At 30.8% G+C, this 17,489-nt stretch overlaps 1 protein-coding gene across 3 annotated transcripts in view; it reads left to right on the top strand.

The window, feature by feature from the left end:
- LOC115876412 (THO complex subunit 2) overlaps positions 1-17,489 on the top strand; it is a 74,875-nt gene that overhangs the window by 1,183 nt on the left and 56,203 nt on the right. For 2 of the 3 annotated variants that reach the window (XM_030892189.1, XM_030892187.1), the window contains exons 1-4: positions 1,499-1,621; positions 2,041-2,206; positions 8,384-8,515; positions 10,605-10,720. In XM_030892189.1, coding sequence (XP_030748049.1) covers positions 1,560-1,621; positions 2,041-2,206; positions 8,384-8,515; positions 10,605-10,720 — 476 coding nt within the window. In that variant the 5' untranslated portion in view covers positions 1,499-1,559. Of the gene's footprint in view, positions 1-1,498; positions 1,622-2,040; positions 2,207-8,383; positions 8,516-10,604; positions 10,721-17,489 lie in introns of those variants that run through there. The other variant, XM_030892188.1, reaches the window with a different exon arrangement.

Raw genomic sequence — 17,489 nt, 5'->3', positions numbered from 1 at the left:
CACGAAAAATTGTTTAATTTATTTTTCATATCAACGTAGGTCCCATTCTGCTTTGCTTTGTAGCTACAGGGTGTCAAAGTCTGAATAATTTTTCGATTTATTATAATTTTCTTCCAAGTACTTTTAGTGATTCAAATGAAATTTTGAGGGTAAAAGATGACACATGTTTTTTGAAACACTCTTTATAGTGTGATTATTGGGCTTCACGTTAAAAATAACAGCGTCTCAAAAGTTGCTCACCCCTATAACTTTTTTATTTTTTTAGTTAAAACAACGATATTTGGTATGTTAGTATATAACATAAATTAGGATTAATTGACGTATTCAATTGTTTTCGGTCACTTCCTGTTTCACCGGAAATGACTAAAACTTTTGATTTTTAAATGGCATCCTCGGTATTTTTTTACTTTATTCAATAGAAAACAACACTTTACATAGAATGACATATCATATGTCAACTTTTGACATTTTCGCATATGGATTATTTGAAATTATAACTTGCGGTTCGTAACGAAAATTTGACTCGAAATACCAAGTGTGTGGTATCAAATTATTCGTAAAAAAATGCTTTTTCCAAATATGCTAATGAGCCACCCTCGTTCCCTTTGAAAATTTTTGTCATGTACTAACATACCAAATCTCGTTTTTTTATCTAAAAAAATAAAAAAGTTATAGGGATGAGCCACTTTTGAGACGCACCCGGTATATATAATTTTACAGCAAATTTAATTTTGAAAATTATACAGGGTGGTGCACCTCATTGGCCTCGGTTGATATACGAAACGAAAGTTGCAGAAACAAATTATTTTATTGGTATATGTATGTGGGGCTGATAGGCAATTACAAAATAGAAATCTGATGTGAATAGAAAAATAAAGTAAAAACTGTAAAAACATGTAAAAACAACAACAAAAATTCTAACCAAAGATTTAACCGTCATACGACATGAGCATCACGTGATTGCACAATACCCAACGATAGGGTACGTACCTCTTTCATCTGATTGGACGATTGGTTGCGTATTTTAATGTATCCTCGAATTTTTGCCTCACAATCAGGGTTCGGAAAACTATGGGAAAACTACATGTTACTTTTAAAAACTACATAAACTACATTACATGTAGTTAATGTAGTTTATGTAGAGGTAGTTTATGTAACCTATGTATGTAACTTTCAAATATCAAAGGTTTGAGGTGAGGTTACAATAAGTTGAAGCTGTAGAAAACACAATGTATTTAAGAAAACAGAAGAAATATGGCTTTAAATATAATATTCACACATCATATTATTTAGACCCCTCATACAAAGCTAAATTATTCATAATATCAATACATAGTTTATTAACGTAGTTTTCATGTAGTTAATGAACGGGAAAAGACGTAGTTTTTGAAGAAAAACTACACGTAGTTAATCAGGTAAATCACGTCTTAATTAACTACTTCCGAACCCTGTGTCTAAGCCTTCGCTCATGCCATGAACATCTGTGGCTAAGAAGCAAGTTGACATGGTTGACATCTGTGGTTGACATCTCTGTTGACGGCAAGTAGTGTTTTGTGAAAATGGCTCATAATTTTTCTGCAGATATTTGGAAAAATTGGGAAAAAAATGGTAAACAAGAATTGTAAGTATTGCTGGCATTTTAAATATTAATAAAATATGTATCAATGCAGTCACTATATTATCACAATTCCTAAACAAAATTTTTCAGGCTGTTTATACAAAGTTTAACATGTGATTTTAAACTTTGTTTTTTTAAATTATACTTACTATTTATTTGAAAATCGTAGTACAATAAATTATTTACTTCAGTAGTTAGTTACTGTATTGTGTATGACGTATTCATGAATTAAATTAAAGTGAGTAGGTACATAATTTATTTTCAGAGTTGTGTTTTCAGTAATAAGTAATAATATAGTTTTTTTATAAAATACATGTAACAGGAAAATTATTAAAATGAAAATATAAACACTGTTACAATACAAACATATAGACATGCATGCATATATGTGTGGATGTACCCAGAACTTGTTTTTGTTTTAGTATGAAAAAATGTGTATCTTTACTAAAAAATGGAAACAATAGTCCTGTTTTCGATAAAAATAGAAAAGTATCTCCAATTATAAATAACATTAACAGCCTAATAGAAAAAGGCATTAAAGGAGTAATAAAAAGAGAATCTGTTATTTCTACTTTACAGGAATTAGTTGTAAGTACAAAGCTGGATTTATAAACTTGGGAGTTGACGTTCATTTGCAGTTGGATGTTTACAGCAGTTGAGGTTGAATAAAGTTTACATTTATATATATAACTGTTAGCTTCGGTTGTAGGTTAGGTTTGGAATAGTGAATATTTCAAACGTTGAAATATTCATTTTTCAAATGAACCAGAATAATCCAAGATTGTGTAATATAAACATTGGTTCCAGTCGATATTACGGACATTCAAAACGTTAAATTTTCCATACAGATTAGGTAAAAACCAAAGATTGTGTTGAACATTCATAGTGTTGAACATTTTAAAATTTAACTGAACTTCAACTGCCGAGTTTATAATTCCGAAAGAAAATTTATTGCATTTAGGTTAGCATGAATTAGCCAGTGGTCGGACAATTTAGTAAAAGCTGAGTTTAAATTGTTGATTTTTTTTCTTCATTGGTGACATGGAAATGAAATTTTATAAAATATACAGGGTGTTTCAAAAGACATGTGCCATCTCTCGTGGGGAGATTCCTCACGTAAAAATAAAATTTATTTTTCATATCAACGTACATAATATTGTGTTATACCATTCTGCTTTGCTTTGTAGCTACAGGGTGTCATAGTCTTAATAATTTTTCGATTTATTATAATTTTCTTCCAAGTACTTTTAGTGATTCAAATGAAATTTTGAGGGTAAAAGATGACACATGTTTTTTGAAACAGTCTGTATAGTGTGATTATTGGGCTTCACGTTAAATGTAACAGTTTTTTTTCAAATGATTTTAATTTTTTTTTCTGTACTGTCCTGTATTTAATATACGGGGTGCGTCTCAAAAATTGCTCACCCTTATAACTTTTTTATTTTTTTAGTTAAAAAAACGAGACTTGGTATGTTAGTATATATAATAAATTAGGATTGATTGACGTATTCAATTGTTTTCTGTCACTTCCTGTTTCACCGGAAATGACTAAAACTTTTGATTTTTAAATGGCATCCTCGGTATTTTTTTACTTTATTCAATAGAAAATAAGACTTTAAATAGAATGACATATCATATGTCAACTTTTGACATTTTCGCGTATGGATTATTTCAAATTATAACTTGCGGTTTGTAACGAAAATTTGACTCGAAATACCAAGTGTGTGGTATCAAATTATTCGTAAAAAAATGCTTTTTCCAAATATGCTAATGAGCCACCCTCGTTCCATTTCAAAAATTTGAGATATCATTAAAAATACGATTTGACCATTTTCTAACCGGCCAGGACAAGACACTAAAAACATTAGACGATCAAATCTATTTTTCCAAGGCTCCTTGATTAGGCGTTTTTAATATAGCCGTGGCACTCTAGATTGAAATTTAAAATACAATTTTTTATTAAGTGAGAATATCAAAAGTTGACATATGATATGTCATTCTATTCAGAATGTCATTTTCTATCGAATAAAGTAAAAAAATGAGGATGGTGCCATTTAAAAATCAAAAGTTGTAGTCATTTCCGGTGAAACAGGAAGCTACCCAAAACAATTGAATACGTCAAACAATCCTAATTTTTGTCATGTACTAACATACCAAATCTCGTTTTTTTATCTAAAAAAATCAAAAAGTTATAGGGATGAGCCACTTTTGAGACGCACCCGGTATATATAATTTTACAGCAAATTTAATTTTGAAAATTATACAGGGTGGTGCACCTCATTGGCCTCGGTTGATTATACGAAAACGGAAAGTTGCAGAAACAAATTATTTTATTGGTATATGTATGTGGGGAGGCAATGTGCCCAATTTAATTATTTTGAAATGTACAGGGTGTTTCAGAACTAAAATCCATTTTTTCTTATAGGGGGAACACCCGGTATTTTATTTTATATTTGGATCCTTGGACACAAAATAAGGCATGTATACATGGTGTTTCAAAACAAATGCAAAAAACTTTAGGGGGTGATTCCTTGTTCAAAATAAAGGGTAGTTTGCTTTATAAACGTTGGGTCAAAAGTCAACCATTAGGGAGATATCGCGGTACAGAGATGGCGGAAAAATAATGTTTTTATTTTTTATCTTGAAAACAAAAAGAGATAGACTAATGAAATTTTATGAAAGCATTACTGTTATGAAAACACACTTTCTGGTCATTTTTTCACTTTTTTAAAATGAGTGGAAGGGGTTGAAATAAACTACCCCTATCATTCTTGTTAACGAAATTTAAAGAAAAATCTTATCAAACACATGCAAAAAAATTAATTTGGATAGTTTAGTTTGTTTAGAAACTTTTTTATCTCTTGTGTTTTTTTGATAAAACTCACCGATTATTAAAAAATAAAATGTAAAGCATTACATGTCAGGACAAAAAACATTTTTAGATTAAGAATCTAGTGATAATAACGATAATAATAATCATCTAGATAATAACGTATTATGTCAAATACATAATAACGTATTATGTAATATGTCAAATAAAATAATATTAGGAACATCCTAAAAAGTAACAGCGGCCGACTAGATTTTTTCCTAAAAAAATTACAGCAGCCCGCTAGATTCTTTATCAGAAAATGTTTTTTGTCCTGGCATGTAATGCTTTAAATTTTATTTCTTAATTTAACACAAAGAGAAAAAGTTTCTAAACAAACTAAACTATCAAGTAATTTTTGCATGTGTTTGATAAGATTTTTCTTTAAATTTCGTTAACAAAATGATAGAGTGAGTTTATTTCAACCCCTTCCACTCATTTAAAAAGTGAAAAAATTGTCAATGTTTTCATAACTGTACATTGCTTCCATAAGAATTTTATTGTGCTATCTCTTTTCGTTTTCAGAGATAAAAAATAAAAACATGATTTTTCCGCCATCTTTGTATGCGATATCTCCCTAATTTAATATGACAACGTTTATGAAAAAACTGCAGGTTTATTTTAAATGTTTATCACCCAACAAGTTTTTTTTAAATAAATCAAAGCAGATTGAAACACCCTGTATAAAGGTTAAATATGTTTACAAGCTTTGGTTTTTGAGATATATAAAGATATTTAAATATGCATGCTATAATAAAAAAAAATGTCAACGCCCTGTACATTGCTTTTCAGAATTAATTCTTGTGCTGACTTTTAGCCAGAGAAATAAACTTTACTGAAAAATTTGATTGCTTCATTTAATATACCGGGGTATCAAAAATTGCAGGTTTATTTTAAATGTTTATTTACAACACCCTGTATTTTTTAAATAAATCAAAGCAGATTCAAATGCTCCGTCAAACTATATTAGGGTTTCCTATCTAGCTCAGATTTGAATAAAGAGCAATTTTTCAATAAAACGGCAACCAAGAGGGCTGATGTCGTGGCAAATTTCTCGTAATAGTTAGTATCTATTTTCTCAAATTGCAAATTAGTTTATGGACTTTATTTAAGTTTATAGCAGTTTACTTTTATTTAATTTAGCTACAATAGTTTAATAAATAATATTTATTAAATATTATATATTTGTTATTCTATCAAGAAAAACGAAAAAGTAGTATTTTAGTTTATTTTTCGACGACTTGTGGATATATGGTTTTCCTATAAAAGAGCCAATTACCGCAAATCAATTTTCTTCACTTCCAACGACAGGTTTCTGCCTAATAGGTTTTTTGTAAATCACACTACTAGCTCTGCAAGGAACGTTTATCACGAAGATTCCTATTTGGATATCTTTGAGCATAAGCCCTTAAGGCCAAGAAGCAATTTTCCTCACAAAATAAAATTACTAGTAACATATCCACTCGTTCCGCCAGCAGATACTGCTTTATTTTTCTTGATAAAATCACGACACCTAAATTTAACCTTAAAATCTAAAAAAGTATCCTTTTTTGTTATTGGAAATAAAAGTTTAGACTATTCGACATACACGTAGATATAAGTACTTCATAAATTATATAGAAAATTTCACACCTCTACTTTTCAACCAATAACGTGCTTTAATGTTGACTAGTTACCATGGCAACTGAAAAAATTTCCGGAAATTTTTTCGAGGCGCCACGAAACTTTAGTGGAAATTTTTTGACAGTTGAAAAGGTAAACATAAGATCTACAATCATAATGTGAATGAACTACAATGTCTATATATTGAAATATTACCCATTTGAGTTTTAGCATTTGATGTAACTAAGGTTGGTAATATTTTTTTATTTAAGGAAATATGTTAGATATACCTACATATGAATTTCTTCGAAATTGCCATGTTCTAAAAAATATAGTTCTGCCGCCTTTATTTAACTAAAGCTGGTATTTTTCTATTTAACGAAATATGATGGATATATCTATATGATTTTTTTAGAATTTATTTCATGTTGAATTATCTTCAATGCCAAATCTTTAATGATATCGACTAATATAGCAAAATAATAACGAAACACATTTAGTAATTATAGGTTTTATTAATATTAAAAACACAATTATTGTAAATGTTTGTAGGCTGGCTTGAATTGGTGGTTTGAATCTGGGTATTTTCTGTTTTATTTTGCATTGTGCTCTGATCATGATTGAACTGGCTAGTACTTGATGAAATGCTCCTCATGGATTCAATCATCTGTTGATGATGTTCAGCGTCCAACTGTAAGTAAGGTTTGATCGACTGACTATTACTATGTCCAGTAATTTTAATGAGCTGTTGTTCACCAACTCCTTCCTTGGCCAAATTCGAAACAGCTGTTGCTCTTGCAGAATGATTGGTTATTTTAACTTTTTTAGTGTCAATTCCTATATCTGAAGCTGCTGATTTAAACCATGAAGATACAATGTTCTTACCAACTGGGCTATTCTTGTACCATCCTTTCGAATTGGGTTGATTCCAGTATGGGTTTGGTGTTAAGAATAGTCTGTCGGTTTGAATAAGATTTCCCTTTTTTTCCATCAACTTTCTAAACAAGCGAACCGGACACATTTGTGGATTTTCGAAATTTCTAATCAACCATTTACTATCCGACAGTTCTTTAGGACCACCTTGTGTGGTTTTAGAGAAAATTGGATTATATTCTATCCGACCTTTTGGGTTTCCGAAATTATCAGTTTCTTCTTTGAAGTATTGGATACAAGCAGAATGTCCTTCCCCTCCTCTCCATGCCAGCTCATGTGAAACTATGTGAAAAAAATTTACGCTGCAACCCATCTGGAGTATTTATTTTCATCCCATTTCAATAATTTTTTTTGTATTCGTCACTGGTTAAGGCTGAAGCACTCACTTTTCTTTTGCTGAATCTCTCTGTAGTATTTTGCGCTTAGCATCGCATGCAGCTCTGGCGGTCACAAATTCCACATCAGAAAACGGATTAAATTTTATTTTATATTTTTCGTAATAAATTTCTTGCAACTGCTTAGCAGTAGAGTTCCACATCACTTTGACCACACTTTCCTTATAATCTTCAAAATTTTTCTTTTTCATATTAAATGCGTAGTCCTCCAGTATAGTAGCCAGCTGTACTACACTCATACACTCATGAATATTATACGACTTTTCATCCCAAAATTCAACAAACTGTTTCCATACACTTGATTTTGATTTTCGGGTGTTATCTGGTTTTATATTTTCAATTTCTTCTTTAATGACTTGTTGGTTTACTTTTTCCAAATCGCGACATTTCGCTATACACTTCTTACTCTACGTACAGACGTTTTAAAACTAGTAATAGCTTAATAACAGAATCGCAAACAAAAATGACAAAACACATAATATGTCAAAAAAATCAATACCTTGGCCAACTTAACAAATTGAAATTATTTTAAAATGTCATGTTGGATTAATATTTTTTTTTTCAAATTTAGGTGTGAAATTTTCTTACCGAATACCACGCAAGCTTAAATTAGTCCTGGAAATTTTCTCAAAAAAATTTCCGAAAATAATTTAAGCTCTTGTGATATTATAAGTGAAAATTTTTAACTTGCCTTACAAACTATCTGACCCTCCATTTTTAACCGGCAAAAATTAGGAAGCACAAACATATGGTCACTTTCCCGAATTTTTAACGGTTTCAGGATGACAATTTAAGCAAAGAAAATGTTATAAAACAAAGCGTAAGAACTGGCAGAATTAGATTTTTAATTATTTGAAACAATACTAAGCTATATTTTTAACTTATTTCCCAATAAATACGTTTTGTCCGACCACTGGTGTATGTCCGACTAATGGCTAATTCACCCTAATATATGTCAAATTTTAGACCACACATAATGATGTTGCTTCGATAATATGTGACATACTTAACGTAGCTGACGCAGTTACAACTCAAATTGATGGAGAAGATTTCAGAGATAGAGGAAATTTTTGTTATATTGTGAAAGAATGTGAAAAGGTAAAAACAACTGTATTTTTATATTCGTTCATTAATATGAGGAAGATGCATATATTTTATTTTTCGCCAGAAACTGTTCAATTTATTAGAATAAATATGTGTAAATGCAAAAAAAAAACTTTTTTCTTGAAAGCAGTACCACAATTTTATAAAACGGGCCATTAAAATACTATGGATAACGCAAACGACGCCTCGCGAATTGAAACGATATTCTATTGGTCTGACGTCACCCGCCGTTCGCGATGGCCAGAGCAGCAGCCAGACGTGTTCCGTTTATGTACGTATTTAGGTGGCGTACTAAGACATTTTTGTTGCTTTTAGCGTTGATTGAAGGAGCTTTTTATGCTTTTTTGTGCAGTTATTATTTGTATGTGTTGTGTGTTCTGAGAATTTTTTAAGTAATGGCAGATTCCGGGTTTGTAAAAGCTCAATCAGATAACTTGCTAAAAGTCGATGCTTTTATGTTGGCTGCTTTAATAAATACAAATTCCCAATTTATTGATGCTGAATTACGAGGAAAAAACAGAGAGGCATGTAACATTTATTCTTTGTAGTACTGAGGCATAGTTAAGTATAAGTAGGTACCTACTGTTACGAACTTTTATGTGTAGTTATAAATTAATGTTATAAACTTATTTTTCAGATCAGGTAGGGAGACGTATGGAGATAATGCTGTAGGTTATGTAGAAGTGAAAAGAGGCAAAATATTTGTTTAGTACGTGGAAAAATAACTCCAGAGCATAGCGTGAAAAAGAACGTTTTTTTTATATATTGACACCCCCTTACCTTGTTATTTTTAAAGATTGTTTTTTTTTACGAAATTATAGGAAATAAGTTGTTTATTAGTAATGAAAATATTATACAAGGTGTCCCATAAGCAAACGCCAAAATTAAGTTACTTTTTTAAGTGAAACACCCTATATATTTTTGGATTCTTCGGAAATTTCTAGATATTCTAGATACATATATTTCATATATAATTTCTTATACCTATCTTCAAATGTTTACGAAATATTGACAGTTGAAAAGCGAAAAATACCTACAATTTTCTGCACCGCCTTTTTTGAGACACCCTGTATAACTAGAATTCATTTTAAAAGAGAGTATATGAAAAACCATGCAACTTTTTTATTTAATGTTTTCTTCTAAAACTTGCAGTTAAGGCTGTATGTGGGTATTAAAATATAATGAATAACCCTGTACATTCAAATTTCATATACCTATGTAAGACAATATACATAAATACATACACGAACATATACATAAATAAATACACGAGCCATATTTTTTAATGTAGTTTTTATGAAGGTCTTTTGTGTACCACGTTAAGTAAGTTTTTACTTTTAACTTTTAGAACAATAATTGTCTAACATGTATTTTCATTTTAGTGTCCTGAGGAAGGAATAAATAAATTCCGAAAGCTTGACAATTAACAAAGCATATTAATTCTTTGTCAAACCCTTCCGACTGCAACCCCACTAGATCCTAGATTTTCTTTCTCACTAGTCAGTCGAGACTACTTTCTGCTTAAATATATGAATATATTTGCGTATTATTGTAAATATATGAACTTACATCAAAATGATCTTCACAACAATAAATCGTTTGGATAATTTAACGTTTTTCTTTTCATCTCTTCTCATTGCCTTGGGCCTTTTTTTTCTGTTTTCGCTCATCCATTACTATTTATAAATATCACTAATTACTAATTATGCATTAATTAACACAAATAACCAAAATTTTGACTCGGATTCAACAGCGTTTAAAAGCAAACTGTGTAAAATAAACGCGTCTGGCTCCACTCAACCAGAAGAACGGCGGGTGACGTCACAGCGGCAAGGCGCGGTAGAGAGGGTTTGCCCGGCCATTTAAATTAACAATATTTAATTATTTTATATTAGAGGCATTTCTTAATCGATATCAACGATTTTTTTTTGTTCAATTTTTAATTATATGAACTATTTTTTAAAACCATTATTTAAAAACATGCATTTTCCTCATTAGATATTTTTAGTGTTAAGTGTAAGTTTTAGTGTTAGGGCTAAGGTCGGAAGCAGGAACCCACCAATAAAGTTGTATTGTTTTTTAGTTTTTATCAGATAAATTGCTAAAGGAGAGATTGGAGATAGACACATTACAAGAAGTAGGGATATTAAAAAATAAAACATTTTATTCAAAATTTATTAAGATCAAGACAAAACTTTAGTAAGTATAAAATTATTTAAGTTAGTAAGTATACAATCATAAAAGTTAAAAACAATTATTTGATATACGAGCGTTTATACATCACAGTCGTAAGCATAAGTTAGTAACCTTAAGTTGGTAAATTTTAATTTTTATTATTGTGATTATATGTTATTATGTTAGAGAACATTATTTATTAATTTTTTCGTTTCCATGTTTAATAATTGTGATTATTTTCGTGTTTGATAAACCTGAGTAATAAAATTTAAATAAAAATACACTTCTAAAATGATTATGAAATAAAAAATTACAAGTTATGATTACGACTGTAGGTGCCTGCAACGACGTTCCGTAATCCTGCTATTAAAACATATTTAAATTGTGATTGTGCTTATGACTATGACTAAAATTCTGAATTAGGGATGTGATAATAGTCGTAATCATAAGATTACGACTATGTTGTATAAACCCAGCATAAAATTGTACCGTATGATCGAAAAAAAATTGTCGAAGATGGCTTAAGAATTGATGATAATTTTGGTGAGATCAATCTCTAGAATAGAAATTTTCAGTAAATGACAATTGACATAAAACTTGTCAAAAATTAATACTAATAATAGAAAAAATAAAAAAAAGATACAAAGTTTCCAGACACAAGTCATTACCAAAAAATATTTTTCTTGAATTTTTATCTAAAAGAAATAAAAGATAAATTTGTTAAATAAATAAGTTTGTAAATAGATTTTCTTTTGTGTTATATCGTTATTTTTTGTTAATTAGTGTAAAATAAATTGTTAAATAATTTAGACTTTTTATCCACACGGAACAGACGAGAAACGTAACAATATCATAAATCATAATCTTAAATTTCAACATTAACTGCTGATACCTTGCTGATTTTCTGTTAGTCGATTTCTATTAATTTTTATAACAAAACCAGACACACTTTTTCTATCAGTTATGTTATTTCCAAAATCTGAATCTACAAATGCTTTTATATTTGTTTATTTGGATTATTACTTTTTGTATACTTTAAACCAAAATTCTGTGTTAATTTATTGCGTGTTATGTATTATGTTGTGTTTTTGCCAACTTTCTCTATCTCTATACCTAAAAACACTAATTTCTCATTGAAATATTTTAAAAGATTTTAACAGTTTATTTAACAAAATTTAGTGATTTAAATCATTAATTGTTGCACTATTTCTTACTGTCATGCTCAAGCAACTTCCTGAATTTATTATTACATTTATCAATATATAGTCTGTGAAACGAATAACTTTGAATTTGACCGTTCCCGCGGGATTTTCTGTGTTAATTTTATTAGGTTAGCAACTTGCGGCCATGCTGACGCAATGCCGTCTCTAATAGAACAGCCTCGGAGCGAGATTTATGACGTCACGCTAGTTAGATAGGTACTACGGATTAATAAATATGTTGTAGAATAGATGGAAAACATAATTATTCCTCGTATTTTTGGTTTGTATTTTAAAAATGATATAGTTTACATGAAATATATATATATATATATATATATATATATATATATATATATATATATATATATATATATATATATATATATATATATATATATATATATATATATATATATATATATACAGTATATATATACAATATAATATATATAATATACAAATGCAGCAAATCTTTATATATATAATGCAGCAAATCTTTTACAATATACAAATAATGAATAGGTACATAAGATAATGGGTAAAATGTAAAATATATTTTAAATTTTGGGGTTTGAAAATCGATCTAATTTAACAAAAAACATACATACCTACTAATAGTGATGCATTATTATTTGCATTCACAAAATTTATATGTATATTTTGCAAGTATCAACGTTCGAAAAATTATATTTGCAAATAATACAATATCATAGAAAAAAAAGGAGTCAGCGATGGCTACGAAATAAAGATCGTCATTTTATATGTAAAATTATTCTAAAATGTTTGATTTTCTTGGGATTTAGGTTCGGGGAAAATGCTAATTAAGTTTTCATTTGGGATTATTTTTTTTTTGTTTAAAACAAAACGTTTCGGCTAACGTTATAGTCTTCATCAGTGTTGTGTCATATGAAAAAAATAGTGTCGAATATAATCCAAAAAATTACTTAATTAAATTTATTAATCCGTAGTATCTAACTAGCGTGACGTCATAAATCTCGCCCGAGGCTATTCTATTAGAGACGGCATTGGTCTGATATTTCGAAATGTCAAAAGCTGATGAAATTTTACTTTTGATAATTATGACATTTCGTGTTGATTTTTGCAAGAAGTGGAAGAACTGTCACTTGGTTTATTATTTTCCTTTTCTATTTCACGAAAGTAAAAAGAGTTACCTATCTGATTCGTTCAGGCACTCAATTTAAAGAATATCAGTAACTTTTTTGACAGAGGGATTTTATATTTGCCATGTTGGTAAAAAATAACGGTCAAAATTCAAAGTTATTCATTTTATAGACTATAACTTATGTACAAATAAAAAACGTTTAATATTGCAAAGGAATAAATAAAACACTTACTGAATATACCTTAAAAATTGGATAATTAATTTTAATCTTATTTTTTTAAACCGGTACCATACCAGTCTATATGTAGAAACCTGTACTTTAATATTTTTTGCGCCGTCTGGGGATATGGAACAAACTAAATTTGTAGTTCTATACAATTACTATTGAGCATCTAGGGTCTGGTATGGATCAAGTAAATGAAACCTTGGGCTTGACGTCGCCAAAATTATCGATTTATCAATTTAAATTAAAAATAAATATTTTTAACATGCACTATTTATCAAATTTTTACATATTAGTGCAAAATAAAATTGAGCTATTTAGACTGCTTAATTTTTGAAGAAGTAAAATTAAGTTTTACAGTTAGCTCACAGATTTATTTTATTTTTGTATACTGTACAGGGTGGGTCAAATTCGACGCTTTTAAATGGAAACACCCTTTTCTATATGAGATAGACGAAAACTAATATCGGTGTCTGGAGCTCAATTTTCATCAAAAACATGATGGTGAAAACCGCACATCAATATCTGTTACCGTTTCGGAGTTACGGGGTGTTTTTCAAAAATGTGCATTTTAAACAAATCGCTGTAACTTTTTTGCTATGGAAAATTTTGTATTTCTATGAAAACATTTCCTAATCACCTTTTTACGTAGAATTTAATGGTTTAAGTATAATTTTTTTTAAATTAATAATTTAAGAGTTATCAACAGAAAAATTTATTTTTTATTTGGGACACCCACTCTATATTTTTAATTAACTGGAAAGAATTTAAAATTACCTTTCCAAAAATATAGCACACTTGATATTTTGTTATAATCCCCTTCGAAATACAGAATATTTAAACGTTCGCCACTTTTAACTAGTAGGCTTTGGACCCCTTATTAATGATATGCCCCTAATGGAACTCGAAAACATATTTTTCCAGCAAGACGACGCACCGCCTCAGAACACTGAAGTTATCAGCAAATTTTTGCAGCCAATTTCAAGAATAATTGAATAGCTAACCAAGATCCCAGCCGTTGGCCGTCGAGGCCGCCTGACTTAGTGCCCATGGATCTAATCCTATGGATATATTTGCGGAAGAATAAAGGTTCCTTATTCTGCCGTATAATCTAGACAAGAATTAGAAATACTTAGCAGTTATGAGAGGGTATCTTTCACCCCACTGAGTTAATGAATTCCGCGAGAAATGTTCAAAAACGGCCCCGTCTGTCCATAACAGAAAACGGTCGATATGTCGAACACCTGTAGCAAAAGCTCATGTCTTGGTTTGCTATTTATTTTTATTGTTATTAGATATAGTTTAAATGTGTTGATGTTGGTTAAATATATTTTAAATTGTTATAAAATTCTGCGTCTCTCATAGCAAATATTATTTTTGTTTTAATTGATTCTCACATCTAGAATTTTTTTGCATTACAGCTGGTGCCGTTCAAAGCCTACTTAATTAAAACGGGCGAAACTTTATATACTCTATATCTCGAAGAGGAATCGAGCAAAATATCAAGTGTGTTATATTTTTGGAAAGGTAATTTTAAATTCTTTTCAATAAATTAAAAATATACAGGGTGTCTCATATAAGAAATCAAATTTTCTGTTGATAATTCTTAAATTATTAATTTGAAAAAAAAATATACTTAAACCATTAAATTCTACGTAAAAAGGTGCTTTGGAAATGTTTTCATAAAAATACAAAATTTTCCATAGCAAAAAAGTTACAGCGATTTGTTAAAAATGCATATTTTTGAAAAACACCCCGTAACTCCGAAACGGTAACAGATATCGATATGCGGTTTTCACCACCATGATTTTGACAAAAATTGAGCTCCAGACACCGATATTAGTTTTTGTCTATTTCCTATAGAAAAGGGTGTTTCCGTTTAAAAGCGTCGAATTTGACCCACCCTGTACAATGTACAAATATGTAGTCATTATCATAGATCTGTAGATTATGACGATAATAGTTCAGGACAGTGAAATTAGATTACTACACATGTAAAGGTGCGTATTCATTATCCGAACGAACGAACGAACGAACGAACGAATGAAAGTGCGGTATATTTAGACGGGGACCGAACGCATGCGGCCGTTCGTTCGGTCGTGCGCTCGACCATCCGCTTCGAGCCGGTACACCAAAGGCGTTCGCCTGCGTGCGCTTTCAGATTTAAGGTGCGTATTCATTATCCGAACGAACGAACGAACGAACGAACGAATGAAAGTGCGGTATATTTAGACGGGGACCGAACGCATGCGGCCGTTCGTTCGGTCGTGCGCTCGACCATCCGCTTCGAGCCGGTACACCAAAGGCGTTCGCCTGCGTGCGCTTTCAGATTTAAGGTGCGTATTCATTATCCGAACGAACGAACGAACGAACGAACGAACGAACGAATGAAAGTGCGGTATATTTAGACGGGGACCGAACGCATGCGGCCGTTCGTTCGGTCGTGCGCTCGACCATCCGCTTCGAGCCGGTACACCAAAGGCGTTCGCCTGCGTGCGCTTTCAGATTTAAGGTGCGTATTCATTATCCGAACGAACGAACGAACGAATGAAAGTGCGGTATATTTAGACGGGGACCGAACGCATGCGGCCGTTCGTTCGGTCGTGCGCTCGACCATCCGCTTCGAGCCGGTACACCAAAGGCGTTCGCCTGCGTGCGCTTTCAGATTTAAGGTGCGTATTCATTATCCGAACGAACGAACGAACGAACGAATGAAAGTGCGGTATATTTAGACGGGGACCGAACGCATGCGGCCGTTCGTTCGTTCGTGCGCTCGACCATCCGCTTCGAGTCGGTACATCAAAGGCGTTTAGACGTCATGGTACAAAGAATACACGGTATGATCGATAGCGGCTCCAATTTCGTTCAGTTCGCGCATACCACCTGTGACGTCACTAGGAAAATGAGGAATAAATAAAAAATAAAGAAAGTTGACAGGAGATCTGCATTTTTGAGGTTATGGTTAAGAATTTTTTATTTTTAAGACTTTTTAGTTCGTTTAATTTAATAATTACTAAAACCAGCAGTTCCAAAAATATATTTAAGAATAATAATTATATATTAACATGGATTTGGACGATAATAGGTAAAAATACTAAATTTATTTCTATATTCGGTATAAAATTGTTTATTCGGTTTTTAGTTTGCGATGTTTATGGTAAATAATTTTATTTTCATTGCCTCTGAATTCACATGAGGACAGAGTTGAGGATATCTATGGAAAAGTAACCACAAGAGGAATTGTTACATCATTTAAAAAATATTGGGAAGTTTATTGTTTCCCATCGAAAAGTAGAAAATGCCAATGCAGATGAACGTATTGTAATTGTGATAGAAGTAATTCTAAGGGTGAAGTTTATTATAATTAGTGGAAGTAATACCAAGGGTGAAGTTTATTATAATTAGTGACCTCTGCTTCTTTTTATATGTAGAAGTTTCTGGTTTTGAGAATAAATCGGTTGAACGACACCCAAAATTTAAAGGAAGTATTTGCATACCCAGAATATGCCCATCAAGGATTATATAGCTCAAATTTCCTTTAATGGTAGGCAATTATTCAATGCAAATTAACTTTTTAAGTGACTAAAATATTAAATAGTTTACAATATGGTATATCACTAAAAATATATTACTTTTAGGTACAATTAGGGCCCGATACATTTCAAAAAGTAGAATATTATTTTATATTAAATGAGGTATTGTACTAACAATCAATTTATATTAATAACGGAGATTAAAAATAACAGAATAAATAGTTCTTTTTCTTATACTACAAAAATAAACTATAGAATACAACAGTATTTAAAAAAAAATAAAAAGTGATGTTCCGGCCGAGATTCGAACTCCGGTCTCTCGCTTTCTAGCCCGACTCCTTATGCACTGCTCCATAGTAACTTGCTTAGCGATAATTCAATGACGGTATATAAACAAAAAAAAACAGGTTTATAACAATATCTTGACGATTTGAACTGGCGCGCGAATGAAGAAATGCGTGCGGTCTTCTCGTGCGGTTCTATCGTGCGGTCCCCGTCCATACCACTAGCGAACATTCGTTCGTTCGTTCGTTCGTTCGTGCGGATAATGAATACGCACCTTAAGAAGTATATTCGTGCGTTAATATGATAAAAAGATAACAATAATATTTGTTGGGGAACAATAAAACTCATTATTTTGTTAGCGACTTTTGCGCACAAAAACAGTATTATTTAGTGATATCTTATTATATTTAATCATAAACGATAGTTT

This window comes from Sitophilus oryzae, unplaced genomic scaffold (assembly GCF_002938485.1).
Source record: "Sitophilus oryzae breed Bouriz unplaced genomic scaffold, Soryzae_2.0 scaffold_1436_pilon_pilon, whole genome shotgun sequence".
In the NCBI taxonomy this organism is placed as follows: domain Eukaryota; kingdom Metazoa; phylum Arthropoda; class Insecta; order Coleoptera; family Curculionidae; genus Sitophilus; species Sitophilus oryzae.
This window is presented reverse-complemented; position numbering and strand designations above follow the sequence as displayed.